Source organism: Ammospiza nelsoni, chromosome 18 (genome assembly GCF_027579445.1).
Source record: "Ammospiza nelsoni isolate bAmmNel1 chromosome 18, bAmmNel1.pri, whole genome shotgun sequence".
Taxonomy (NCBI): domain Eukaryota; kingdom Metazoa; phylum Chordata; class Aves; order Passeriformes; family Passerellidae; genus Ammospiza; species Ammospiza nelsoni.
Genome location: NC_080650.1, coordinates 2,214,702 through 2,240,661, shown reverse-complemented (window position 1 = coordinate 2,240,661; position 25,960 = coordinate 2,214,702). Strand labels below are relative to the sequence as shown.

The following is a 25,960-nucleotide window of genomic DNA, read 5'->3' as shown; positions in this document are numbered from 1 at the left end:
TGAACCACAAGAAGTTCCATATCAATGTGATATGAGCACTGGAAATGCCCAGGGAGGTCGAGGATTCTCCCTCTGTGCAGACATTCCAAAGCCACCTGGTCTGTTCTGTGTCACCTGCTCCAGGTGACCCTGCCTGGGCAGGGGGCTCAGACTGGCTGACTCCAGAGTTTTCTCACAATCCTAACGATTTTGTGATTCCCTGCTTCCTTAAAATACCAGGAATTTATCCAGAGTCCATCCAGAATAAATATCAGGTAGCTCTGAACCTACAGCTTAGGTTTGGGGTACTCGGGTGGCACAGCGCTGCTGTAAGACCCTCAGAGACTACTCACTGCGATAGGCAGCTGCCATAAAAATGGGAATTTTTGGTTAAATCCGAAATTTGTTTTTCGCGGAGGAGGCGGAACTGATGTGCGGCGGAACGGAGGTGCCGCGGTTGTGTTTCCGCCGAGCGCCGCCGCGGGTGCCGGTGCGGGGGAGCGGCGGGGCGGTGGCACCAAGATGGAGGCGGTGTGTGAGGGCGGCTGGGGCTCGCTGCCGGTGCCGCTGAGCCCGGGCGTGCTGCGGGCGCTGCGCGAGCTCCGCTTCCACCAAATGACCCCGGTGCAGGTGCGGGGCACGGCCGGGGAAGGGAGGCCGGGCTGGGGAAGGAGGGCGCGGGCGGTGTCAGGAGCAGCGGGGCCGTGGCGGTCGCAGCAGTCCTGAAGCCGCATCCGTGATTTCCCCACCGGCGCTGCCTGGGTGATGTTCACAGCGAGCTCTCGTGTCAGAGGAGTTTCACCTCTGTGAGATTTATCACCTCTTCACCTGCTCATGTGGTGCTTCTCTTTTTTCAGTCTGCGACCATCCCGCTGTTCATGAGTAACAAGGATGTGGCTGCGGAAGCCGTGAGTGCTTTCCCTTCGTGCAGCTCCTTTTTTCCAGCCTTGTCTCCGGAGCTGAGGGAGGGCTGACGCTGTTCCCACTCTCACAGGTCACAGGCAGTGGGAAAACCTTGGCGTTTGTGATTCCCATCCTGGAAATCCTTCTCAGACGGGAAGAAAAGTTAAAGAAAATGCAGGTGAGATTAAAATATTCAGTACTAAGTTTGTTTTTATGATGTGCCAATAAGATTTGAGAACTTCAGGAAAATAACTATAAGGAAAATTTCCTACACGCAGAGTGACTGTGCTCAGCAACAAAAAACTGTTTAAAGCCTGGAAATAAAATTGAGGTGCTCTCATTGCACTTAGGTACAGCTTCTCCTCTGGCAGGAACAGAACAGGGCTCTGAGCTCTGAGAAGAATGTCCCAGAATATGGAATACACCGATGCACTGCAAGTGAGATTTGAATCCTTTTTAGCACCTATTGACCTTGAATTCATTTTAGTGTGCAGGGACCTTCAGTGTCATTTGCTGTTAAATGCCATTGTTAGGTGCTGCTCTTTCAGCAGAGATATTTTACACACTGATACAAAGTCTTTCAGAGACATTTTTGGATGTTTTTTATGCTTCATTGTATTTCTGTGGAAATGTTTTGTCTGAAACCAGGCTCACAATCATGGCTCATATTCCCTTAGCTTGAAAGGGAGGATTCTGCCCAAATCTTTCTTTTTTTTCTCCCCACAAATTCCTGTTTTTCAGGTTGGGGCTATAATCATCACCCCAACCAGGGAGTTGGCCATTCAGATTGATGAGGTGCTGTCACATTTCACCAAACACTTCCCCATGTTCAGGTGGGTGAACTTCAACATTTTCATGACCACAATTCCTTCTGTCACCCAGCAAAACTTCCAGATGACCCAAACCTTTCTGTTTCACTGTTTCAGTCAGATTCTTCTCATTGGAGGGAGGAACCCCATGGAAGATGTGGAGAAGTTCAAGGAGCATGGGTGAGTTGTTTGTTCAGTGTCTCAGAGCTGTGGTTTTCTCCTTGTCAGGGCTCTCAGCCCAGAGCTGTGCTCCTGCTGCTGCTGCAGTGGGATGTGCTGCCAGAATCTTTTGGGGTGAGCTGGGAGATTGTGGGGTCTGTCCCTGGAGTGAGGTACAGCCCTTATGTGACATCAGCTCCATTTATCTGCTGACTGGGTGAAGAACAGAACTGAAAATGCCTTCAGTGAATATTTCACTTCTCCCTGCTCATTAAAGTCCTGGAACTGTTTGGTGCTGATGCTGATGATGGAGTTTTGAAGGAGCCCTGTTTGCCCCTGGCTTTTGCATGGAGGCACCAAATATTCCTGCAGTGATAGCTGCTTGCTGTTTATTTTCTAAACTTTTATTTTCTAAACTTTTCTTTCACCTGGGCATTCCCCCCCACGCCATGCCACTGAAACATGGTACAGTTAAAGGTGACAAAATGAATTGTTTTACTGAAGAGTGCAGGGCAGGGCTGTGCTGTGGGAACAATGCCAGGGGTTCTCCAGATTGCTGCCCCTGGGTGAGGGAATTTTTCTGTGTGTGTGCCCCCACAGGGGGAACATCATCGTGGCCACCCCGGGCCGCCTGGAGGATCTGTTCAGGAGGAAGGCAGAGGGGCTGGACCTGGCCAGCTGTGTCAAGGCTCTGGATGTGCTGGTGTTGGATGAAGCTGACAGACTCCTGGATATGGGCTTTGAAGCCAGGTATTGAAAGAATAGATTTTGGTGGTTCTTCTGCAGTTTTAAATGAGTTGATGGATGTGAATGAGCGTGGCCTGCAGTGGCCTCCAAAGTTAGTTTGTTCTGTTTTTTTAAATTTCTGAATTTGTTCTTTCATCTTTGTTCTGTAACTACACAAAGCAGTTGCTAAGGGGGAGGAGAATCAGGAAATGTGGGGCCGCGATGAATATGGAATTTCCTTTGCTGAGATGTATGTTAGCATATCTCTATTAATAAATATCATTATTCACACTTCAGAATGGTTAAAACACTTTAACTAATAAACTTTGATCTCTCTTTTCTCTGTATTTCTGAGAGAAATTGAGGTGATAGCTTACCTCTCTTTGTCTCAGAGCTAAGGTAATTATTTCAGTAGCAGTTTGATGTGATAACAAAGCCTAAACTCCTTTCCAGTGATTGAAGCTCCTCCTGAGGGAGGCCTTGGGACAGTTCCATTTCCCTGTGCTCCCTTGCAGCCTGAATGCCATCCTGGACTTCCTGCCCAAGCAGAGGAGGACAGGGCTGTTCTCAGCCACGCAGACCCAGGAGCTGGAGAGCCTGGTGAGGGCAGGGCTGCGGAACCCCGTGCGCATCTCGGTCAAGGAGAAGGGGGTGGCAGCCAGCAACACCCAGAAAACCCCAACTCGCCTGGAGAACTTCTACATGGTGTGAGCCTGGGCTCCCACTGAGCTCCCTGTCCCCTCTCCTTTCTTCCAATAAGATTTTAAGTCTTGGCCACTTAGGATCACCTTAACAGGAGAGCCAAAGTCCATTTTTTATGTTTTTCTTTTGCATTTTTTAGATCTGCAAGGCAGATGAAAAGTTTAACCAGTTGGTGCATTTTCTTCGTCAGCACAAACAGGAAAAGCATTTGGTCTTTTTCAGGTAATTCTGTTTGTGTTTCTTTGTGAGAACAGTTTGGTTTTTAATTACCCAAATTCCAGAACTCTGCCCTTTGTTGCAAAGGACACAGCTGTTTTCAAAGTGATTAATTTTGAGAGCTGTTTTTTAGAATATGGTGCCTAAAAAGAGATTAATCATTGCTTCATGTCAGGATTGTGTTATTAAGCAAAACATAAACTTAATGCATTTTTAAAGTAAGACATTATAGATGGTTATATGTGAATTATAAAAATTATGTGCATGTTTAAATAAAAAGAGTGTATATTTCTGAAAGAGCTTGGGAAACTCTGGCTTGATTAAACCTGATTAAAAATGTAGCATAACCTTTTGCTTTATGCCTGTCCTTATCACTACAGCACATGTGCCTGTGTGGAATACTATGGGAAGGCTCTGGAATCCTTAATTAAGCAGGTGAAAATAATGAGCATCCACGGGAAGATGAAGCACAAACGAAACAAGATTTTCACGGAGTTTCGGAAGCTCCCGGGGTGAGAACGGGGGAGTGGCTGAACAGTGAGGGGGAGGTGGTTGTGTCTGACTCTGCTGCTGCTGCTGCTGCTTGGTGTGGAAGGATGGCTCAGGTGAAGGATGCTCCAGGCTGGCTCTGAGTGTGTTGATGATATCACAAATTGTGATGTTGATAATATCACAAAGTGTGACCACAAACAAAGGGAGAATGGGACTGGAGCATCTGCACCCTACTGTAGATAATCCATGTGGCAGCACAGGAGGTGAGCACACTGCACTGTCACTTGCTGCAATCACACATTAGCCCTGATGTTTAAACAAACTGGTAGCAAAAATCAGCTTTTCCTGATTATTAACCAGAGTGGAAACCAGGATGTTCCTTTGTTGGTGTATGAGCAAGAGCATGGCAGCACTGCTGTGACCTGCCCACAGGGAAATGTGCTTTGGCAGCTTTGCAGGATGCTGTTAAGAAACTCTTGCCTCATCAACTGTCATTTTTGTTATTGCATGGGACCCGAGTTTTAGCTTTTTATGCTATGAGAAAAATAATTACCAGCAGATTGTAAGAACAGCTGTTGAAAAGAACAGCATGGCAGTTCTGCTAAAATTGTCACTCAAGTCTTGGGTCTTTTATTTTAACATTTATTATAGTACATTCAGCTGTGGTGGATGCAGTGCTGGTTTAAAATTTGAATTTTTAATGGGGAATTAATTTGTCTTAGAAATGTAATATAAATCACAATAATTTTCAAAATGTTATGTAGAATTTTAGGTGGTGAAAGCTGCAATTACCTTATATTTTGTCTCTTTAAAAACTCCAAATGTTTTAGTGTTTTGTTCCTCACTCTCCAGTGAAGGTGCAGAACACAGAGCTGTGAGGAGGCTGGCTCTTCTCAAAGGACAGGTTAATGAAAATCCACTTTTCCTTCTTCCCAGGGGCATTTTGGTGTGCACAGATGTGATGGCCCGTGGCATTGACATTCCAGAGGTGCACTGGGTGTTGCAGTATGACCCACCCAGCAGTGCCAGGTACAACTTCACATCCTGAGATCCCTTTTCTTTCTGTGTGGTCTTTTCTTTCTGTGCTTTTCAGGTCTCAGTTAGGAACAAAAAACCACATAAAACACATTAATCACTTCCTGGGGGTTAATCTTGGGGAACATACAAAATAATGCAGGAGCTAGGCTGAAACAGTGCAGGTTTTGTTGTCACTGCTGACTTGCAGTGACTCTGTGGGGTGTAGGTGTCAGTCAGGGGGTGATTGTCACATCTCTGTGCAGAGGTGGCTCTGGGGTTGGGCTTTGTGTGAGAATATCAGAGAGTGAGAGGTGACACTGGGGTGAAGGAGAACAGAGCTGAGAGCAGGGACTGAGCTCTTCAAGGAATCGTACATTGAAAGCTCACAGGAAAGGAGCTTTTCTGTGGATTTTAACTTTTGCTGTCATAATTCTTCCTCCAACTTGCTTGAACTTCACTCCCAAAGCAGACACCCCTTGCTTTAGCCTAACAATTGAGTGGGATGGTCACACACCTCTTGTGTTACATTTTGCTCATTCCTGTTGGTTTGTTTAGTGTTTCTCATCCCACAAGATTTGCCCTTTTGCTGCCCAGTGCTTCCAAAGCCACTGAGTCTCTGCTGGGCTCTTTCAGTGCCTTCGTGCATCGCTGCGGTCGCACGGCGCGCATCGGCAACGTGGGCAGCGCTCTGGTGTTCCTGCTTCCCATGGAGGAGTCCTACATTAACTTCCTCTCAATCAACCAAAAGGTGAGCAGCCTTTTACTCTGCCCCAAAGCAGGAAAGAGCAAGGGCACAGACTTACTGATAGGAGCTTTGAAATCAGAATTTGTAGAACGTGGGGTTATACACGTGGGTAATGTTTTAGCAGAGGTGCAGAATTAAAAGACAAGAGCTGCTTATTAATCACTAAGTACAGCTGGAATGTGATTGCTCCAGTGTTAGGCACTGGGTTTGTAAGAGGAACATGCAAAGAGTAAGGAAAGGCCTTTAGTTCCTAGGGGTGTAAATGGAGCGTTTGAGGAGGGCAGTGCTGGCTTACGGTCCTGCCCCAGCAGCTCACACCCTGCAGCCTCTCTGCTCTTTACTCTCAACCCCTGCAGTCTCCATGCCTGCTCCTGCCTGTGAGGGATTCATTGTGTGAGTTCTCTGGAGACCTCCTAGCGAGAGCAGAGCTTGGTGAAGCAGGAGATGAAGATGTTGCCTCTGTGGAGCTGCAGTATGAGAACTCCTGGAGCTGCTGTGTGGGGCTGATGGTCAGCTCAAGTGTTGGAGTGCCCAAAGGGAAAAGGGTTCAAAGCTTACTGGGGATTAACTGGGCAAGAAGGGTGAGTTTGAGGTTTCACAGTGCATTCCACATAATTTGGGTGAATTTTGGTTTTGTTGTTTATTTTCTGGTTGCCAGTGTCCCATGCAGGAAATGAAACCACAGACAAACGTGCTGGATCTTCTCCCCAAGCTGAAGTCCATGGCCCTGGCTGACAGGGCAGTGTTTGAGAAAGGGATGAAAGCCTTTGTGTCCTATGTGCAGGCCTATGCCAAACACGAGTGTAACCTGATCTTCCGGATCAAAGGTAATTCCCACCAGGGCTGGGGCCTCTCACTGCTTTTCTCTGACAACTTTTGGTGTTGTCCACGAGCTTCAGCTTCTGATTTTTGATCTCACATTCCCTTCCACCACCATCAGATTTTGACAAAACTTTCAAGCATCTTGTTTCAAGAGAAAACATTTAAATATGGAGCTTGACCAAACTGATAAAAGCAGAAATAAAAGTGACTTAGTATTGTTGCCAGTATTAAGGTATAGAGTGCAAACAATATTTTAAAATAATGTAGACTTTTTTTCCTTTCAGTTAAATTAACCTTTTAACCAGCAGAAAACTGACTTTATGATCTTTATTTCAACAGATCTGGATTTTGCCAGTCTTGCCAGAGGTTTTGCATTATTAAAAATGCCAAAGATGCCTGAACTAAGAGGAAAATGTTTTCCAGACTTTACTCCAGTCACTGTCAATACAGACTCCATTTCATTTAAGGATAAAAACAGAGAAAAGCAGAGACAAAAGAAATTAGAAGAACTAAAAAAAGAAAGAGAGGAAAATCAAGGGAAAAAGAAATTTGTAAAGAACAAAGCATGGTCAAAGCAGAAAGCCAAGAGGGAGAAGAAGAAGAAAGTAACAGCTAAAAGGAAGCGTGAAGAGGTAACTGTGTCCATCCCTTAACTGAAGTGATTTCTGTAGTTTTGCCAATGGCAGAGCCCTGGGATTTCAGTGGGGTGGAACTGATGGCTGTGAAATAACATTTTAGGACTTGGACAAGCAAAGCTTAAAAAAAGGATGGAGGTTTTTGAAGCCAAACAGTAAAACAACTTCTCAGCACTGATGCTGGTCAGTAATAGGATTTTTATTTCTCAGAAGTGCAGAAGTATGGCCTGAGGGTGCTTTTGTCAATTGAATTTATTATTTTCTGCTTGGATATTTCTGGCAAACTCTGACTTGTAATCTTCTCTTGTGTTCAACTGTGTACAATGAAAACCTTTTGATGTTGTGTTTAATTTGTTGTTCTCAACTTCCAACAGGGCTCTGATATTGAAGATGAGGATATGGAGGAACTGCTGAATGACACAAGACTCTTGAAAAGATTAAAAAAGGGAAAAATTAGTGAAGAAGAGTTTGAGAAGAAACTAACAGGCAACCACAGGCTCAAAGCAGAAACTGTTGAGGACATAGATTCTGAAGGCTGACAGTCACTCTAACCACATTTTTACATTAAAACACTGCTTATTTCAATAAAACTGGATTTCTATAAAAATAGACAACAAAATACCTGTATAAAAAGAGAACAAAGCTGATCTAATTTCTTCACATGGAGACCTGGCATCCCTAAGGACACAGAGCCTGCAGTTGTTGAGAACAAAGCTAAAAGCACCACTCTGCTGTGGCAGGAGCTGCAGGGTTCCATCGGCAGCCTTGGGCATGTTTTCATTTTGGTTTTTTCAAGTACATACCACAGATCAGTAACAGCAAACCTCAGAGTGAGTCTGGATACACCATCAGGGATTTTATTTAAAGTATCAAAATAATCCATCCCTCTTTAAAATAATTTAGTTGTGGCCTTTAGAAGCTGTAATAACTTTGGGAACTTTTTCAACAGTGGTCCATAATTATGTTAATCCTTCTAATGGCATTTCCTTGCCATATTCATGTATCCTTCAAGTTCTCAGAACCCTGGCAGTCCCTGGAGGTGACACATCTGTGTCTCTGGGTTACAGGTAGAGTTTAATGAGTTCATCACTGACAGCTGAAGGAGTCAGCACACCGAGGTCTGTGAACAGCAGAGTGATCAGAGATGGGGAGGTGTAGTCAATCCAGGGGTGCTCCTCTTTTAGGTTCTGACTTGTTTTCAGAGTGTCTGCTTTGTACTGGAAGGAAACAGAGACCATGAGTTACTGCACAACTGCAAATTAAATCCTCTTTTGGGCAAGAGCAGTGCCACAGCCTCAAGCAGATGTTTGTGGTGAAACTGAAGGAAGTCAAGTGCACACACTGGAGCCACCTTGGCCTCAGCTCTTTTCTCTTGTGTAAAAAGTACAATTTGTAGTTCTGGAGTTTGTTGGTTTAACTGTTTCTTACCCTCAGCTGCTCCTGTGCCCTATAGGAACTGCTTTAGGAACACGGTACCAGTATCAGACAAATTATGGCTGTTTGGTGCCTCTACCATGGAGCAACTCCAGAATATACCACAGCAGAGAGAGCCAGATAATCAGAGATGCTTAGAAGACAATTTTTCACAGGCACATCAGTGAATGAGATGGAAGTTGAGTTTCTCTCACCTTAAACCTGTCAGGGACATCCTGCTGATTGAGAGGGAAGAGTCTGACAAACTTGAAACTTTCTGCTACCACATAAAATGGCTTATTCTGGGCTTTGGCACACACAGCAATTTGATTGGTGCCAATCTGTGGGGACAGATGGAAAACAACATTGCAGACTCAGTGCTTGCCTGAAAATATTGCCCAGCTTCCAACAATTAACAGACATTTACTGGATAAAATCCACATGGAAGAGGCTTTTCAAAAAGCTTTAAATGCTTCAGACAAACCAAACTTTAAAAGTCCAGAGTGTACAGAATGATGTAAGAAACTCACATTACCTTGTTGATAATGCCTCCACTTTCAACTACACCTTCAGCACCAACTAACACCAGGTCCACTTTCTCCATAATGTAGCTGTTAAAAGGGGAGAAAAAAATCCAAGCATTACTGGGTAATAGGACAAATAACTTGCTGAACAAAACAGAAATGGGTAATTCAAACAATCTTTCCATTTTCTGCACTAATTCCAGCTACCTTTTGTAAGTCCACATGCTGCTACACATCCTTGGAGTGAGATTTCATCTCCTTTCCCTGCAGGAATATTAAGCAGCCTTTTCTTCCCCAGCCATAGCTGACCCTGGCAACTGTGTAAAAGCTGGAAGAAGCTGAACTCTAACTAGGAATGTTCAGATTTGTTGTAGTTGTTTCTTTTCTCACAAGTACTGGGCTTGTGCTAAGCAGTGGTGATTTAGCAAACACCTTAAGAAAACACAAAATTATCACACTTATGGAAATTAGGAAAAACAAGTGGCTTCTTTGTTTAGCACCTCAGTTCTTTTTTACAGATCTGTACAAGTTCTTAGGTCTGGTTCTTTCATTCCAACATGCAAAATCAAATGCTTGTGTTGTAGCTGACACATTCTAATTGTGCACCTGAAGCTGGAACTCGTTTGGCCTGTTGGATGGCTTTGACAAACTAAGTAATATCTCTGGGGTTTGAACAAGCTGCTCACATGTAAAGTTATTTTGTCTTACTGTCAAAATGAAATTGTGATGAAAAAGATCAAAATTTATCATCAGGCTTACCCAACTGCAGCATCCAGAATCACAGTCACGGGAATGTTCAGTTTCCTCAGGGCTTTTGCCATTTTTTGCCTATTAAAGAAACATTTGGACCTTAACAATTATTTTTTTAAAGACAATAATAGGAAAATACTGTCTGAAAGACTGAAGCCTGTGACTGCCCCCATTCCCCTGCTGGTAGAACAGAAAATTAATTATTGTATAGAAATGGAAGGAATTGTTACATGTTGTTAGTGACATGTATTACCCAGTGTGCAGGGTTAACTCCTTCACTTACACAACATTTGCTCTGAAGGAATTATTTGGCATTTTTAAATGACATTGTTAGCTATATATTTTACTTTGCTATGGTTAGCATAATACTGATTATTTTAGCCTACTTCTTAAAGAGACAATTATAAAGCACTTGTCTCCCATCTCACAAGGGAAAAGTAGGTTTCCTGGCATTGACCAAAAGTCTGTGAACCTTAGAGGGAAACCTACATAACACTAATTAGGATGTCAAGTATGGAAAGTTAATTACCAATATTTTTTAGATTTATTTTTTCATTTGTCCAGAATAATGAGATATGAGTGACACTTGCCATTTAAAATGCCCCAGCCAAGCCTAGCAGCTTTTCTTAGGGCAGGACAAGTTGGATGGTAGCTGTAACTTACGCTGTTAACCAAGATAAACCCCAAATTACTGAATACTCACCCTGCTTCGTCTGGCTGTGACTCAGTAACATAAACACTGAATCGCTTCTTGGCCTCCACGGCTGCTTCCAACACCCTGAGGACCACCCTGGAGTAGGCATGTGTCAGTATTCGCTGCCAGGACAAAAAAATTCACATATTACATCTGCTGAGCCTCGGGAAACCTTGACTTTTGTCCTGGCTTGCTGTGCAGAACGAGGTTGTGCAGAAGCCCCCACCAGACTCCTCTGCCCTCCTGTTCTGCAACAGCAGAACCCAACAGCAGCGCCCCTGCCCCGGCCTACTCACAGCACCGTCTCTGATGAACGGGTGACACAGCTTGGCGATTTTATTCCTCGACAGAGACACTTTGGTCAGGAAGATCTCCCCGCGCTCGATCATGATTTCTTTGCACTTGGAGTAGTCCTGGCAAAGAGCGGGACGCGGGCTGAGCGGCCGCGGGCTCCCGCAGCCGCCGCAGCGGGGCCGGCCGGGCGGCCCTTACCGAGTACTCCAGCGAGGTGAGGCTGATGAAGCGCAGGAAGAGCTCCCCGCCGGAGGACACGGCCACCGAGGAGTCCACCCGCGACAGGGTGTCGATGGCGTCCCGCAGGCTGTTCCGCAGGCCCTGGATGGTCTCTCCTGAGGGGAGGCAGACACGCGTGCTCAGGGGCTCGCCCCGGGGACAGCCGGGGCTCCGCGCCCCGCCCGGGGCACCCGCGCCCACCTCGGTCCTGCTTGAGGAATCCCAGCAGCGCTCGGATGGCGGCCACGGCCGAGGCGACATCGGGGTCGTCCCTCAGCTGCGCCCTGAACGTCTCGATCAAGTCTGAAAGGCAACGGGGAGCGTCAGGCCCTGCCCAACCCGGCCCGGCGGCTCCCGGGGCTCCCCGCGCCCCCGTTACCGTCCGTGCCCATCGCCGCCCCCGTTACCGTCCGTGCTCATCTCCGCCGCGCTCCGCTGCGCTCCGCCCGCCGCGCCGGGGCGTGGGGAGGCCCGGCCGGGGCGTGCCCGGATGCGGAGCGCCGGCCCGGGCGTCATCCGCGGGCGCCGCAGCCGCTGCAGCCCGGCCGGAGCGATGAGCGCGGGTGAGCGCGGCCGGGGCGGCCCGGCGGGGGCTGCGGGTGCTCCGGACGGGTCTGGGGGTGCCGCGGCGGGGCTCGGGCTGCTCCGGGGAAAGCGGAGGCCGAGAGCGGGGCCCCGGGGCTTCACCGCTCTGCTCGGGGCCCGCAGTGACGCCGCTGTGCGCTCCCTTTGCAGATGATGAGCTGAGCCTGCTGATCATCGTCCTCGACACCAACCCCATCTGGTGGGGCAAGAGGGCCCTGGGAGAGGCTGAGGTACGGTCTTTGGGCGCTGGCACTACTGATGACCATTTCTGGGGGAAATTTTATCATTTTTTTTTACTTCTGAACTGTGCTAATATTGTCTGCTAAAGCAGGTATAATGGGTATCGTAATACCTTTTGAAATAGCTATGCAGTATTCATTAGAGCTTTTTTAACAGCAAAAGCTTTTTCTGCATCTTCAAATGTAGGTTTTTAAACTGCAGTCATTTCAGAGATTACTTCTGAATTGCTTCTCTGTAAATGTTACTGTGCTACATCTGCTCTGTTCTTTTTTCCAGCAGTTCACCCTGTCGAAATGCATCGATGCAGTGATGGTGCTGGGGAACTCCCACCTGCTCATGAATCGCACCAACAAACTCGCTGTAATAGCAAGTCACACTCAGGAAAGGTAGAGCTGCTTCTGAACAGTGTGAACGTTTCCAGTTTCCTGTATCTGTCTCCTGATTTTCTTGCTTGATGGCGAGAATCCAAGTTAAAAGTGTATAATATATTGTCTTAAAAAAATTAGCTGAAACTATATAGGAAAGAACCATAATGAGTTGCAATGCACCAAAAAGAAGACAGAAGGGAGATTTAAATAGACTTAAAAATGCTCAGAGAGAGAATGGTAGATATATGTGGAGTAGAGCAATGCAAATGGGAGAAGTTCCCTGTTTAGGGGATATTTTTACCCCCAGATGTTTGTGAATCTCAGGATCTACCCCCAAGTGCAGCCAAAGAACTTTGCAAGATCTATTAATAGATGTCTCAAAAGGAGGGAGCTGAATGTGGGTTTTTCTCCAGTTTAAGGTCACCGACCTTACACAGCCTCATTAATGCCTCAAGCATTAAAAGGATTTTAAATTAAATGTCAGAGTATTGTTATTTGCAGCTGATTCATTTTTAGCATTTTTTCTTACATGAATGCTTTGTTTTCCCTCGGTTTCAGCCGTTTCCTGTACCCTGGGAAGCGTTGGGCTGCTGCAGATCCCTTTGGAGAGGGAGGCCCTTCCATGGAATCTAACTGCTCTGGCAGCAAGGATGGAAAATATGAATTATTAACAGCAATAAATGATGCAATTGCAGAAGAGATTAAAGACCTCATGACAAAGAGTAAGGAGAAGAAAGTTCTACGCTTAATATGCAGAATTGGAAAACACACTTGTATTGTCAACGAGTTGCAGAAATGTCCTTTGTTTTCACCATATGAATTTTAATATGCTTAAAGTAGATGAGTTTATTATGTTTGACAGTTCAACCCTCTGCATTGGTATTATTTGCCAAAGATAAAATTGTGTAGTATTTTGTATTGTTAGGTTCAGTAGCTGCTTTTATATATAAAAGTCACTTTTGCACTTTTTCTTGTGTTGCAGCTGACATGAAGGGCCAGCAAACAGAAACCCTGTTAGCAGGATCACTTGCTAAAGCACTTTGTTGTATCCTTTTGATTACAGAATCTTCAAAGCCTTTATGTGTTCTCAAGATTGTTTCTTAGAATACTAACTTTCACTATTCTTGTTTTGTTATAATACTTAAAACTGAAACATTTGCCTGATGGCTGTGGCTTGTGCTTGTCAAAATCTGTATTGGCCAAGGTGGTGAATGTGTGGTATGGATCATGGAGTTATTTCCAAGAAGGGAATGTAGATTCCTTAATGCCAGCAATGTAGACATCAACAAGATGGGCAAAGACCTAAAAGGTATCACCTCTTTTCCTGTTTTCAACACTGAGTAAATATTTTAACCTGAATAACAGGTATAAATACACATGCACACACAAACAAATATACATGTTTGAACACACCCTCATTTCCAAAATTTACACTAACAGGTAGAGATTTATTTTGATCATTTGAAGTTGCCTGAATTAAAAATGTTGAGGGACTTGATCAATGGTCCACGTCCTTAGGGAGATTTTCTGTTGTGTGGAAATAAACTGTAACTGGAATTTCTGTGGAATAACTGGAGGTTGAGAGGAATTAGTCCATAGATAATTGCCACTGGGACTGGAAATAGTTTCATTTAGGTATTTTATCTGACGTATTAGATCTAACATCCAGTATATTCTGAGGTGTCATATGCTACAGAATTAAAGGGGTGCTGATTAAACAAGGTGCTGATGCATTTCTCTTTCTTTTTAATACTTAGCAAATCAAGAAATTAAATCAAGGATTCTGGTAAGAACTTTTGCTGTCACAGTTTTCTTTTAGTCTTGAAATCCAGTGATATATGTAGGCTAACAAGTCTGAGTTTGTATTTAGGTCATAAAAGCTGCAGAAGACAGCGCATTGCAATACATGAATTTCATGAATGTGATCTTCTCAGCACAGAAACAGGTGAAGCTGGCCTTTTTTTCCATTTATATTGTCTTTTATTTCTGTGTAAAGATAACACAAATGTTAATTTCTCTTATGATTACATAATTTATAGTGCATTTATCATGGAAACAAGTCATGACAGTAACACTGACAGAGCTGTGTGGGTTTTGGCTAAATTTGTTTTTTGTGCATGCCATCTCTTGTAGAGTATTTTGATTGATGCCTGTGTCTTGGACTCTGATTCAGGTCTTCTACAACAGGTACAGACTTGCTATTCTTATTTGCCATTTATATTAACTCATAAAAACTTGATGTTAGTTCAACACATTCTTCAGCTCTTTCCTTTAATCAAGAGTGGGTGTGGAAATACGTTCAGTGGATCTGACAGTTCTGCCATGCAGGCCTTGTGCAGTACATGGATATTCTGAATGCCCTGTTAATGTCATCAAACAACAATCTGATCATGGTCTCTGCTTTGCAGGCCTGTGATATCACGGGTGGCATATATTTGAAAGTGCCCCACATGCCATCCCTTCTGCAGTATTTGTTGGTAAGTCACTTAATAAACACTTCAGTGTTTTTCATGTGTCAGATATGAAATATTCACTTATCAATTCCCGATAATACAGGAATAGCAACCCAATTGACAAAATACTTTTCTCTATCCATGCAGTGGGTTTTTCTCCCTGATCAAGAGCAGAGATCCCAGCTCGTCCTTCCACCTCCTGTTCATGTTGACTACAGAGCTGCCTGCTTCTGTCATCGCAACCTCATTGAAATTGGCTACGTCTGCTCCGTGTGCTTGTCAAGTAAGCTTATAAATATTTAACAGCCTGATTTCTTACATTCCAATGACCTGTTTTAGTGAAAGCTAATTCTTTGATTTTTCAGTATTCTGCAACTTCAGTCCTATCTGCAGTACCTGCGAGTAAGTGTTTACTCTTTGTATTTCAAGGGTGGGTGTGGGAATATGTTCAGTGTATCTGACAGTTGCTTTTCCATATTTTTTTCCAGAACTGCTTTCAAAATATCATTGCCACCTGTCATGAAAGCGAAGAAGAAGAAATTAAAGGTAGCTGCATAGCAACATTATGTAAATACATCATTACCTCCTCCAGAATTCCATGAAATGGAGCCTACTTGAGAAACTGATGGCACTTTTTATTGGATATGAAAGAGAACTGTATGCAGTGCTATTACTTGTTTCTTAGGGGATAAGTATTTAAAATGTATGTTTTATATGCAGCCTGTTAAGTAACAAATCACTGTATTACCATGTAATCTGTGCTGTTTTAATACTAATTCTTCGCTGTAAGAGGAACCAGAAGTTGCATCCTGGTAAAGAGACACAGCCTGTGAATTTGAGGGTATTCTGCCCACTGCAAAGTTTCACACCTCTGAGTTATTTTCAAAGTCAAGAAAGCTTCGATTCTTTCTGTATGTTGGTGTAAAGCTAAGAATGACCATTTCTAGTGTGTAGGATCAGAATTACAGCACTGTGTTGTTCAGGGACTTCAGCTTCTTACTAGCAATATGAGCCATCATTTTCAAGATGGTTTGTGAGCCACTTGGAAAGAAAAAAAAGGTGCTAACTGCCCTGCATGTGCACTCACATGTATTCATATTCCTGTGAATGTACTGTCCTTGTGGTATTTCTTTCTCAATTTATTATTTCTTCATTTGTGAATGAAAAGGCCTCCCTTAGTTTAAAATAGCATCAATAAATGCAGACTAACTGGTTAGTCTTCAAGGTTTTATTTTGAAACTGGAAAACAAGAAATGTAGTTGTAATCTGATAACAGGCACAATTCTTATTTTTAGTATGTGGGTTTCCATCTGACATGTGACAAGAACAAAGACTTTTGAATTGGTGTCTTTTATGGCAGGAAGGTCTGCTGTGTACTTCTGAATGTCGCTTTCATTTAAAGAAACAAACAGAATCTCCTTCTAAAGAGAATCATATAAATTGGTAGTTTAACCTTTCTCCTGAAAGGAATAGAGAGGAATTTTTTTCCACGTAGAAAACGAGTTATTTTTTCCTTCCCAATGTGTTTACAGGAATTTGTCAGGTCTTGATATTCACTTCAGGTTTTGTCACTGTAACAGCTGCAGTGCCAGTTTTTTCTGGGCTTGCCAACTTAACAAGGCGAGCTTTTTTTCATTGACAAAAGCCATTTTGTGTGAAGGCTGTATTTATAATTTACGTTGTATAAAACTTTTGTAATAAAGACTGTCTCTTTTTCAAACATGGTCAGTTATTGCTTTGATATTTAAGGGAGAGCTACATGATTTTCCTGGAGTTTTGTTGTTTGAGTCATATTAGTAAACAAATGGATTCTTACTTATTTCCTACAAGTTACATACTTCTCTTCTTAATTAGTACTCAACTGCCTCTTGGTGAATGATTCTCTCACTTCTCATTTTAATTAGTCCACGTGCTCAGTTTCTCTCTTCTTTTGGGTTTGGATGTTTCTTGTGTCACTGGTCTCCTACCAGAATTACCTTTTAGCTGCTTGGATCTGATTTCAGCACAATTTTTGAGCTGGTTCTATTAGTTTCTTCCTTAACTGGGAAGATGTCCTAGTGGTCCATAAATTCTACATTCTTTCGTGCTCATAATCAATCTTCCCAAACCATGCCCCGGGTCTGAGACCCCTAAACTTTATTATTTTCTTTTTTTTTTTTTTTTTTCTTACACACTTAGAGCTTGCTTGTTAGCGTTGCTAGCTCTGTTAGTTTGTAACCGGCCCCACCGCCGCCATCGCTCCCCGGCCCGCGTCCCCCTGAGGCGGCCCCGTTCCCGCCCTTTCCCCTGAGGCGGCCCCGTTCCCGCCCTTTCCCCTGAGGCGGCCCCGTTCCCGCCCTCCGCGTTGCCATGGCGCCGCGCTGGCGCTGCAAGATGGCGGCCGGGCGGCCGCCGTAGCGCTATGGGCGCTGCCGGCTTCGGGGCTCTGCTGCTGCTGCTGCTGCGGGCGGCTCCCTGCCCCGGGCAGCCGGCCGGGGACACCGGTGGGTCAGGGCGTGAGCGGCCGCAGTGAATGGCGGCCTCTGGGGGGCGGGGTGTGGGGATGGCGGTCGGCCCGCGGCGGGATCTGCCCGGGAGGGCGTGAGGGAGGCGGTGCAGGAGCTGAGGGTTCCCCTCCGGAGCGCGGTCTTGGGCGCCCCTTCCTAACCCGAACGTGCCCACCATGGAGTTTCTGCCGCTGCTCAGCACAGAGGGGGCAGGTGGAGCAGTTTATGTCGGACCTTTCAGCATTGGCAAAGTCTAGAAAGAAAAATTCAGTGAAACCCCCCACTCCGAACCCTAAACTTGGCACTGCGGCTCATGCAGAATGCATGAGCCTGCAGCTCCGGGATCGCAGGACATTCCTGGCACAATTCATGGCCCCAAGAAATTAAAAAGTGTAGCTGAAGTCAGCAAGAAATACTAAATATGGTGTTGTCTGAGCTGTGCAGTATCTGCGTGGGCTGTAAATGCTGTAATGTCATTTTACTGCCTGCTTACTGGGCATCTTCACACATGTGAACTTGTGGCATAGAAAGCTACACCCACTCCTCCAGGGCTTGGCAAGAATGGAAATACATCCCTGTACTAGGCATTACATGATATTTTTCTTCTATTTGTAACAATTTAAAGTCTAAGAGTGTAAGAATATAGCCCAAGCACAAATTCTATATGTTTTACAGATGTTACCTCTTTCAGTCAACTTATTTCTTTCTCTCTTTTTTTTTTTTTAGTCTTTCAGCCTTCGTTTATTCATATGTCAGGGCCCAGAGTCAATTCATTTTTTCTTGGCAATTCTTCAGGAGTTAATTTTTCTATAATTTTAAGTCCTAGAGATGCAGAGACAGGTAAGAACACTTCACCCCCCTTTCCCCATGTAAATAAATATGTTTGAATTGTTAATATTTTTTGACACAACAATTACTAGAGAAATGATAATGCATGTCATTTACTGTATTAATAGTTACAGAAACAAGAATTTCAGACATTCCTGTAATTAACCTCTTAGTTCTCAGTTGTTTCTGTGTGAGCTGGGCCTGAGGGTGTACCTGAAGGCACAAGAGGAGTTTAAAAGCACTTCTCGTTTCCCAGTCCTTTCTAAATGACCTTTAATTTTTTTTTTTTTTAATAGGAAAATTGCAACTTGCAAATTGCAGTGGAAGTCAAAGAGCTGGAGACTGGAATTTGGATGTAACTCCTGGTGTGGTATGTAAAATACTGATTCTTCTCTTATTCCACTTCATTCCAGCTTCTCTCTCAGAAAAAGATGAATGGTATGGACAAGAGCAATTTCATACAAGCTATCAGAGCTGTCAGACTTTATTTTGTGTTTTCCAGAACATTTCCAAGGTGACTGTAAGCCTCAGCAGAAGTCTGGAGCTGTGTTTGCCCAATGCCACCGAGTGCTGCCCCTCTCCTCTGTGCATGGTGGAAACACTCCAGGTTTTAGCCTGCCATGGCTCAGTGATGCTGGCACAGCTCCTCATTCAAGCTGAAATATTTGCCAACTCTTCCTTTGCAGGAAATGTGTCAGGTAAGTGCCAAAGAAGAAATGGCATTTTGGCTGCTCTTTTCCTCTCTGTATGGAAAAATCGGGATTTGGGCAGCAAGAAGAGATACTGAGCAATCAATGGAACTAAATAAAAAGGTTTCTACACAGGTTAAACTGCAGTGTGTGTGTCTTTTTATTTGGATTTCAGTCCACTTAATCTGATTTTCTCTCCTATTTCTGTTACAGAAAATGCAACCATCATCCCAAACCAGGCATTTAAGCCCTTGGGCTCCTGTCCTTGCAACTTAACAGCTGGAGCTTGTGATGTTCGTTGTTGCTGTGATCTGGTACTTATTTCTTGTTAAACTTTGATTAAGTGTTTTCAAAGTTTCTAGACTCTCTTGTCTGAGGGGGGAGAGAGGTACTGAATGCCTCAGACTAGATGGGCCAGGGGGGTGTTTGGATATTCCTATATTTCTGAAGGTAAATACGTTCTCTCTACAAAGTTGCTTGATTTACCCGTAGGTTTGGCTTTATATTGCCATTGCAATTACCTTGCTAAAGAGTGACCATTGTTTTCCCTTTCAGGAGTGTACACCAGACTTTCAGCAGTTATTCAGTGGATCATGTTTCCCTGGAGTGTTTGGTGGGGATGTAAACCCACCTTATGATCAGCTGTGCTCTTCCCAGCCAATGGAATACACCCCTGAGTGGTTTCCCTTCCTCTGTGTACAGTCTTCTCTTGACAACACACCATTTCTTGGCTATTTTTATCATGGCTCTATGTAAGTCTTAAGAAAATTTATTTTCTCATCACACTCTCATCACACTCATTACGCAACCAAAAATATAACCTTTATATGTCTTGATAATGGAAGCTACTTTGAAATTGGGGTTTTAGGGTGTAAACCTTAAAAGGAAGTGGAGAAATGTCATTGGTAGTATATAAGAACAGGGGACATGAAAGCAAACCTGTAATTATTTGTGTGAGGTAAAGAGTTTAATTCTTAATCTTGTTTGCAGTTCTACACCCAAAGTTCCTTCATTTAAGATCCCTCTACAAACTTCTCCTGGGAAACCTTTCACTGGTTACAGAGAAGGAGATCCAGTAGTAACAGAAGAAGATGAGTATTTTACTGTTCCCCAGGTAATCCTTATGAGCTTTTGATTCCTCTTGGTTTGTTTGGAACTCCCTGCATCCCTCTCCTTATGGCTTTGCATCCAATTTCAGCAACTTGGTGTTGAGAAGTGGTGGGGTGTATCTGTCAAAAAAACCCCTCAACCAAACAAACAAAAAACCCAAACCAAAACCACAAAGTCATTATTAAAAGTAAACATTATACTTCCTCATCCCCTTGCAAAAGGTAATGCAGTTTGGAGACACTTGTTGGTTATAATTACTTTCACAAATGAAGATGAAGTCATGGTGTACATTAAAACTACTTTCAAAGCTGTGCTTTTAAAATGTTCACCTCTCTTTTGCCAGAGGCTGAGGTGTTCTTATAACAGCAGATAGCTTGCTTGTCAAACTGTTATGTGTGGCTGTAGCTGCCCTACACATTGTGGGGCATTTTACTGACAAGTAATCTTCAAATGGAAAGCAAAGGGGTAGAAAATGCTCATTTCTGTGAACCCCCTGCAGCAATCCATGGCTGGACAGTGTGTTGGGAATGCTCCTGTGGCCTATCTCCACAACTTTGATGTCAAGTGCCTGACCAGTTTGGAGTCTTACAAGGAAGGCCTGCCCCACTCTGTGAGGATAAACAGTGGCACTGCAGGTATGCTGCAGAAACCCGAGCAGGAATGTGTTCCATTGTTTCTCAGAGCTGCTGGAACAGAACAAACCCCAGGGCTGTTGGCACAGTGGCAAAATGTAACATCTGTGTTATCTGATGGCCTTAGGTGTCCCACTGCTTCCCAGGATTTAGGATGTAAGAAATAGCAGGATGGGCCTTTGTGTCCCATTTACCTGTTCCTGGTGACTCATTTTCAGACTTGCAGAGCCCTTTTCTGTCAGGAGGGTGCAGCATCAGCGTTTTAGAGTGAGTGAGAAGTGATTACTCTCTGCATTACAAAAGCCTGTACTTACGGAGAGTCATTTTGGAGTTTGAGATAATATGATTACCAACATGAACATATTTTATTTTATGCTCCACAACTGTCTAATTTTGTTAGTCTATATTACCTCTGTAAGACCCACAGTTAATTAGCTCTGCTTTCAAAATACATAAACAGTCTGTGTCTTTACCAAATAGAATTTTCTAAATAATTTCCTACTCACTTTGCATAACAACAAGGATTGCACCTTGGATGTGAAAGCAGAAGCCTTTGTTTGTTTTTTGTTCTCAGACTTCATCCAACAAAATGTTGTCTATAGAGCCATCACTGACAGGAGCAAATTCATCACTGAAAGTGGTAGGTCTCTTCCATTTAATTAATGTTTCTTACTTAACCTGGATGTTATATGAAATAGATTATTTTGATGTCTAAAATGTTTACCTGCTGCAATTCTTAGGAGGAATTTTGTATGTTATCTAAGACTGAAAAAGTAAACTGTTTTTTCCTGCAAAGCAGGAAGTATTTCATTTACTCTAGTCCATCACAGCTGGTCTGGAAATCAGGTTCCTTACCTTGCACACATGGGGGATTGCACCATTGCACACTGAAACAGTAAAATAAATTCTCAAAAAGGTGAATGTTGTAATTTCCAGAATTTTGCCAAGGTTTTAATGTGTTCTTTCTCAGCTGCAGTAGCAGAGCTTTCTAATTGGAATGCTTTTCATTATGACCTTTTCTCTTTTTTCCTTCTGCCAGAAGATCTTCTTGCTGCTGAGGTTCTGTGTCAAAATGTAACTTTTGCAGAACATTATAAATTCATTTGGAAAGACATGAACATTGAGCAAGTCAATGTCACTGTCTTCCTTGGAAGCTTATGTGATGGAGGTATCATGACATTTCTTTTATAATTTTTTATTTATTTCTTTATCTTCTGCATGGAAATTCTCTGATAGAATCTCTTATTTACTAATTCCTCTTAAAAATAAATTCCCTCGGACTCTAGAAAGAAAATTATGGGGTTATTTTCCATTAATTTGTGTTGACTGAATCTTCTGTCACTAATGAAAACTAGAAGTTTGTGCCCTACATAGACCATACATTTTGCTAATTTACTTATTTAAAAATCATACTTTTTTCTTCCACCAGAAATCCTGACACAAAGATTCACAGTTGAATTTCTAAGTTTAAACAGTACTCATGGAGAGGAACTATTTGAGAATCCAGGTATTAATACTTCATTTTGCCTCTAAAAGTAAAAACATTTGTACTGTATAGATTCTTATCAGTTATTACATTTTGTATTTCTTTTGTCCTTTATGTTGCCAGCCTTCACCTTCCTGCCTTACTGCACTGCCAATAGCAGTGAATGGTTCTTAGGCTTTTGTTGCATAGATATTGATTATTTAAAGTGAGGCCATTCCCACTGCAATGGAAATATCTTGTCATTTACTTCAAGATTGATGACATTTGAAACAATGCTAATGCTTATAGATTTTTGTGCAGTCTTGATAATTTACCCTTCTGTGTTTAGGGTATCAAGTTGGAAAACCAGTGAAAGCTGCAAATCTGAATGCTTCTGATCCTCTTGGAAGCCTGAACATTTGGCAGCCAGGTATTGGCTTGTGAGGTTACAACTTCAGTTGTAGTTAATGCTGAAATTTTGGAGCTTTATTTGGTTTTTGGATTTTTTAAAACATATTTTAGTTAAAGATCTCTGCCAGATTTTGTTTTTCTTTCCCAACCTTAAAGGTCAGTGAGAAAACCTTTAATGCTTTCTTGGAAAATTGAATGATTTGTATCTGGTTTTGAACTCTACCATGCTGAGTTTGCATTCTGATGTCTGATGTTTTGCACAAAATTGAAAGCTGGAGATCCAAAGGTGGATAATAGGAAAGCTCAAGTGAGATGTTTTCATTTCACAGCTGGCAGAGGTTTATGTGCATCAGCAGCTGACAGACCAGTTCTGTTTGGAGTAGACTCATACTCTGGGTGCATTCTGGAAGTTGACATTAATGAAGATTGCAGCTTCTTAAGGTGAGCCTCACAAGCTGATTGTTTATCCCTGTTTCATTCCTCTTGATTGTTATGTGACTGTCTACAAGTGCCTCCCATCAGCACTGGTACATTCTTTTTAATTATTCATGGGTGTGTTTCAGCTTTCTGTGGTTAATAGTCTCACTTCTGGTTTTGATGGGAAATCATAATAATGGTTTCACTCTTTACTCAAATGAGGATTGTGTTGGCTGCAATACTTTTCCATTTCTTCCCTTCAATAGTTGAAGTTTATTTTTGTTGTGCGATAACATCTTTCAGATGAAACTGACCTTAGGATACTGTAATACTGCAACCCAGAGTGGTGAGACAGTACAGATTTACATTCTGTGTGGTGTTACATTCTTTCTTTGCAGAGGAAACGTGACTGAGAAATTGAATGCATTAATACAAGCCACTCACATTGGAAAGAGGGACAATTCCAGTTACACTGATCTAAGTGACTGGGTGGAAATTATACGTAAGTGAGGCTTGTGTTGTTCTTTGTAGTCTAAATATGCCCATACAGTATATAAAGCATGTCAAAATAAATCCAAATTGTAATTTCAAGTACCTAAAGCTAGTGATATGTGTGTCTGCATCCATCCATCCATCTATGTGTACACACAGGCACATAATTCAGTATGTCTGTGGATACTGGCATATTTTACTGCCAGCCTGTACTCATATGACTTGGTATTTATCCATTGATAAATTACTGCTTTAGGTGTTTTTTAATAGAGAGAAACATTTTTAATGTGCTCCTGTGTGACAGTTACCAGCATTTCACTGGGCTATGAGAATAATCTAATTATGGAATATATAATGTTTTCCATAATAATTACATTTAAATCCCTCTGTTCTCCTTTATAGGTCTTGATCCCTTTAGTTCTAATGTGAGCACTGGAGGCTTGAAAGGCTTTTGTCCAGATATTCCTGCAAACCTGAATATTCACATCATCTTTGCTAAGGTGGGAGCAGTGCAAGGGATTCCCCTGCAGGAAATTCTTGCTGTGCAGATCAGGTAAAGTGAGTTGTGTCTCTGGCTATCTGACAAATAAATGCTTCATTTTGAGCCTTGCTTACCTAACAGATCCCAAATTAATTTTACAGACAAAAAGGGTGGGTTTTGTTGCTGGTTTTTTACACGCCTTTCACTTTGCAACTCAGATTCCTTTGATCACAACCAGGTTAGCCTTTCTCCTTCTGAAATGAAAATTAAAGAAAAAATTAATGATTAAGAGCAGATAATCCTTATACTTCACTGAAATATTAAATAAAAGACACGATGCTGCCAGCAGCAGGCATACACAGGGCATCCCATCAGGAGTCATGTGGTGGAAGCAACCAGATTGTCCTGTGTTCTGGTTTGCCCCATTGCAGAGCTCTTAAGAGCTGAGCTAAATGCTTTATTCTTTCCTGAAACAGGGAATTTTCACTCTGCAAACACTTCCCCCCCTCCACCAAGTCAATCCCTATCAAATCAGTGGGATTCTGTTCTGTTTTACCTCATTTCCAGACTGTGCAAGTTCTCCCCTTGTATGATGTGGAAAATCCAGGGATTATCAACCTCCTAATAAGTACTGTGTGCTTTGTCCTTTCCTGCTTGTGTTTAGGGTCTAAACTTCCATTTCCATCCCTCAGGCAATAGTTATGCTTTTTGTTACAGTTATTCAACAGTCCTGTGGCAGTTCCAGTGTGGGCTTGGCTGCAGAAACACCCTCAGCTTCCTTCCCATCACAGCTTCTGTTCAGTTCATTGAAGTCCCAGCCCAGCCCCCCCCTCCAGTGACCAGGTAGTTTTGGTACAAACACTGCTAACCTCCCATTTTGTTCAGCAGATGTAACATGAATTGCATTGACCAAAAAGTTCCTTTTTTCCAGGTATCAGAAGATTTATGCAGAGTTTGACTGCAATCAAAATGAGGTGTGCTGGCCACAACTCCTTTATCCACTGACACGCTTTTACACAGGTAAAATGATAAACAATGTGGGATGCCACAAAACATGGAAGGCCTTATTTCTTAGATAATCTTATCTAATTATGATGTGGGGAGTTGTCTGAAAGAATGCTTTTGCATACACTTCTATCTGTATCTTTTGGTTGTTTATAAACTAAAATTTAGCTTTCACATTGCTTACTTTTTTTTTTGGTTTTTTTTCAGGAGAACCATATTCCCAGTGTCTTGCTAAAGGCCTGTTTCTGGCATTTCTTGTTTTACTTGCAACAGTTATGAGTAACCCTTGGTTTTCTAAATTATGGAGCAGATAGGTAAAAATTATGGAGAAACACTCTTGGATTTTGTAGACAATTTATATAAACGTTTAAAGAGAGATAAAATCAATACTTCTACAGCGTACAGAAAATGGCTGTTACTTAAAACAAAAAGTAATAAATTATTTTTAAGCTCTAGACTCTTGTGTTTGGAGTAGCAAAGTGCAGAGTTGACTTCAAGAAGGTGGCAAGTCCAGCCCAGAGGCTGCAGCGGGTTTGGGATTGTCCTCATGGATGGACCATTGGCCTCTCAAGCTGGTTCTCTTCTCCTAAAACTCTTGACAGTAAACCCCCTGTGCCCACCTATTTTTGGAGCAGTGGGCAGGCTTCTCACACTTCTGAGAAGTTGTAGCCCTTCAGCTGTTTTCATGTTCTGATCTAAAATTTTCTTTTCTAGTTAATGCTTTGCATTAGTAACCTGCAGTGTCTGTGCTCAGAGCACAGAAAACATCCACTCATTGTCCTGTGCTGGTGAAAGAGAACATTTGGGATTTTCTTGTGGTTTGGATGGGCCACAAAGCTGAGGACTGGAGCAGTTCTGCTATAAAGACAGGCTGCACTTGGGGATGTTCAGCCTGGAGAAAGGTTGTGTGCAGACCTTCCAGTATCTGAAGGCACCTACAGGGCTCCAGAAAGGGAGTCTTCATCAAGAACTATAAAACAGGACAAGGAGTATTGGGTACAAATTGAAAGAAGGGAAATTGAGGTTAGATTTTGGGAAGACGTTTTTACTGTAGGGGTGGTGAGACACTGAACAGGTTGCCCAGTGAGGCTGTGGATGCCCCAAGCCTGGCAGCGTTCAAAGTGGAGCAGCCTGGTTTGGTGCGAGGTGCCCCTGCCCACGGCAGGAAGGGCTGGGACTGGGGGATATTATTTAAATCC

At 43.0% G+C, this 25,960-nt stretch overlaps 4 protein-coding genes across 7 annotated transcripts; 3 read left to right on the top strand and 1 right to left on the bottom strand.

Moving 5' to 3' along the window:
- The first annotated feature begins 487 nt into the window (after positions 1-487).
- Positions 488-7,847, top strand: DDX55 (DEAD-box helicase 55). The gene is made up of 14 exons (XM_059485042.1): positions 488-609; positions 837-887; positions 974-1,060; positions 1,624-1,715; positions 1,809-1,871; positions 2,451-2,600; positions 3,092-3,281; positions 3,418-3,500; positions 3,875-4,006; positions 4,923-5,015; positions 5,637-5,751; positions 6,407-6,575; positions 6,910-7,202; positions 7,580-7,847. The coding sequence occupies exons 1-14, from the start codon at positions 502-504 to the stop codon at positions 7,742-7,744; spliced, it is 1,791 nt and encodes a 596-aa protein (XP_059341025.1). The 5' UTR covers positions 488-501; the 3' UTR covers positions 7,745-7,847.
- Positions 7,848-8,040: 193 nt separating this feature from the next.
- On the bottom strand, positions 8,041-11,575 carry EIF2B1 (eukaryotic translation initiation factor 2B subunit alpha). 2 transcript variants are annotated; one of them, XM_059485043.1, is made up of 9 exons: positions 11,507-11,575; positions 11,301-11,402; positions 11,079-11,215; positions 10,883-10,999; positions 10,596-10,708; positions 9,902-9,970; positions 9,154-9,229; positions 8,834-8,959; positions 8,041-8,422 (listed from the first exon to the last, which is right to left on the bottom strand). In XM_059485043.1, the coding sequence occupies exons 1-9, from the start codon at positions 11,517-11,519 to the stop codon at positions 8,267-8,269; spliced, it is 909 nt and encodes a 302-aa protein (XP_059341026.1). In that variant the 5' UTR covers positions 11,520-11,575; the 3' UTR covers positions 8,041-8,266. The 2 variants fall into 2 exon arrangements, with proteins under 2 accessions (XP_059341026.1, XP_059341027.1); XM_059485044.1 differs by lacking the exon at positions 11,507-11,575 and adding an exon at positions 11,479-11,506.
- Positions 11,576-11,651: 76 nt separating this feature from the next.
- On the top strand, positions 11,652-16,465 carry GTF2H3 (general transcription factor IIH subunit 3). 2 transcript variants are annotated; one of them, XM_059485040.1, is made up of 13 exons: positions 11,652-11,662; positions 11,835-11,914; positions 12,204-12,310; positions 12,851-13,014; positions 13,275-13,337; positions 13,572-13,601; positions 14,050-14,078; positions 14,163-14,237; positions 14,426-14,479; positions 14,701-14,769; positions 14,893-15,028; positions 15,111-15,147; positions 15,234-16,465. In XM_059485040.1, exons 1-13 carry the CDS (start codon positions 11,653-11,655, stop codon positions 15,301-15,303), a joined length of 924 nt encoding a protein of 307 aa, XP_059341023.1. In that variant the 5' UTR covers position 11,652; the 3' UTR covers positions 15,304-16,465. The 2 variants fall into 2 exon arrangements, with proteins under 2 accessions (XP_059341023.1, XP_059341024.1); XM_059485041.1 differs by lacking the exon at positions 11,652-11,662 and having other exon boundaries at positions 11,720-11,914; positions 12,201-12,310.
- A 632-nt stretch (positions 16,466-17,097) lies between these two features.
- TCTN2 (tectonic family member 2) lies at positions 17,098-25,218 on the top strand. 2 transcript variants are annotated; one of them, XM_059485142.1, is made up of 18 exons: positions 17,098-17,228; positions 17,958-18,071; positions 18,356-18,429; positions 18,562-18,757; positions 18,962-19,062; positions 19,304-19,500; positions 19,739-19,862; positions 20,358-20,493; positions 21,065-21,130; positions 21,533-21,658; positions 21,920-21,997; positions 22,305-22,385; positions 22,696-22,807; positions 23,182-23,285; positions 23,678-23,828; positions 24,474-24,599; positions 24,688-24,776; positions 24,969-25,218. In XM_059485142.1, exons 1-18 carry the CDS (start codon positions 17,147-17,149, stop codon positions 25,073-25,075), a joined length of 2,064 nt encoding a protein of 687 aa, XP_059341125.1. In that variant the 5' UTR covers positions 17,098-17,146; the 3' UTR covers positions 25,076-25,218. The 2 variants fall into 2 exon arrangements, with proteins under 2 accessions (XP_059341125.1, XP_059341124.1); XM_059485141.1 differs by having other exon boundaries at positions 21,530-21,658.
- The last annotated feature ends 742 nt before the right edge of the window (positions 25,219-25,960 follow it).

Excerpts from the sequence above, each read along its gene's own strand:
- DDX55 (XM_059485042.1), top strand. The coding sequence starts at position 502 with ATGGAGGCGGTGTGTGAGGGCGGCTGGGGCTCGCTGCCGGTGCCGCTG. Across the intron at positions 1,872-2,450 it reads GAGAAGTTCAAGGAGCATGG|GGGGAACATCATCGTGGCCA; the intron begins GTGAGTTGTTTG and ends GTGCCCCCACAG. Across the intron at positions 6,576-6,909 it reads CCTGATCTTCCGGATCAAAG|ATCTGGATTTTGCCAGTCTT; the intron begins GTAATTCCCACC and ends TTATTTCAACAG.
- EIF2B1 (XM_059485043.1), bottom strand. Across the intron at positions 9,971-10,595 it reads TCACAGCCAGACGAAGCAGG|GCAAAAAATGGCAAAAGCCC; the intron begins GTGAGTATTCAG and ends TTTCTTTAATAG. Across the intron at positions 9,230-9,901 it reads ATTCTGGATGCTGCAGTTGG|CTACATTATGGAGAAAGTGG; the intron begins GTAAGCCTGATG and ends CCCTTTTAACAG.
- GTF2H3 (XM_059485040.1), top strand. Across the intron at positions 14,238-14,425 it reads TCTTCTCAGCACAGAAACAG|AGTATTTTGATTGATGCCTG; the intron begins GTGAAGCTGGCC and ends CATCTCTTGTAG. Across the intron at positions 14,480-14,700 it reads ATTCAGGTCTTCTACAACAG|GCCTGTGATATCACGGGTGG; the intron begins GTACAGACTTGC and ends TCTGCTTTGCAG.
- TCTN2 (XM_059485141.1), top strand. The coding sequence starts at position 17,147 with ATGGGCGCTGCCGGCTTCGGGGCTCTGCTGCTGCTGCTGCTGCGGGCG. Across the intron at positions 18,072-18,355 it reads TCCTAGAGATGCAGAGACAG|GAAAATTGCAACTTGCAAAT; the intron begins GTAAGAACACTT and ends TTTTTTTAATAG. Across the intron at positions 21,131-21,529 it reads CAAATTCATCACTGAAAGTG|AAGATCTTCTTGCTGCTGAG; the intron begins GTAGGTCTCTTC and ends TCCTTCTGCCAG.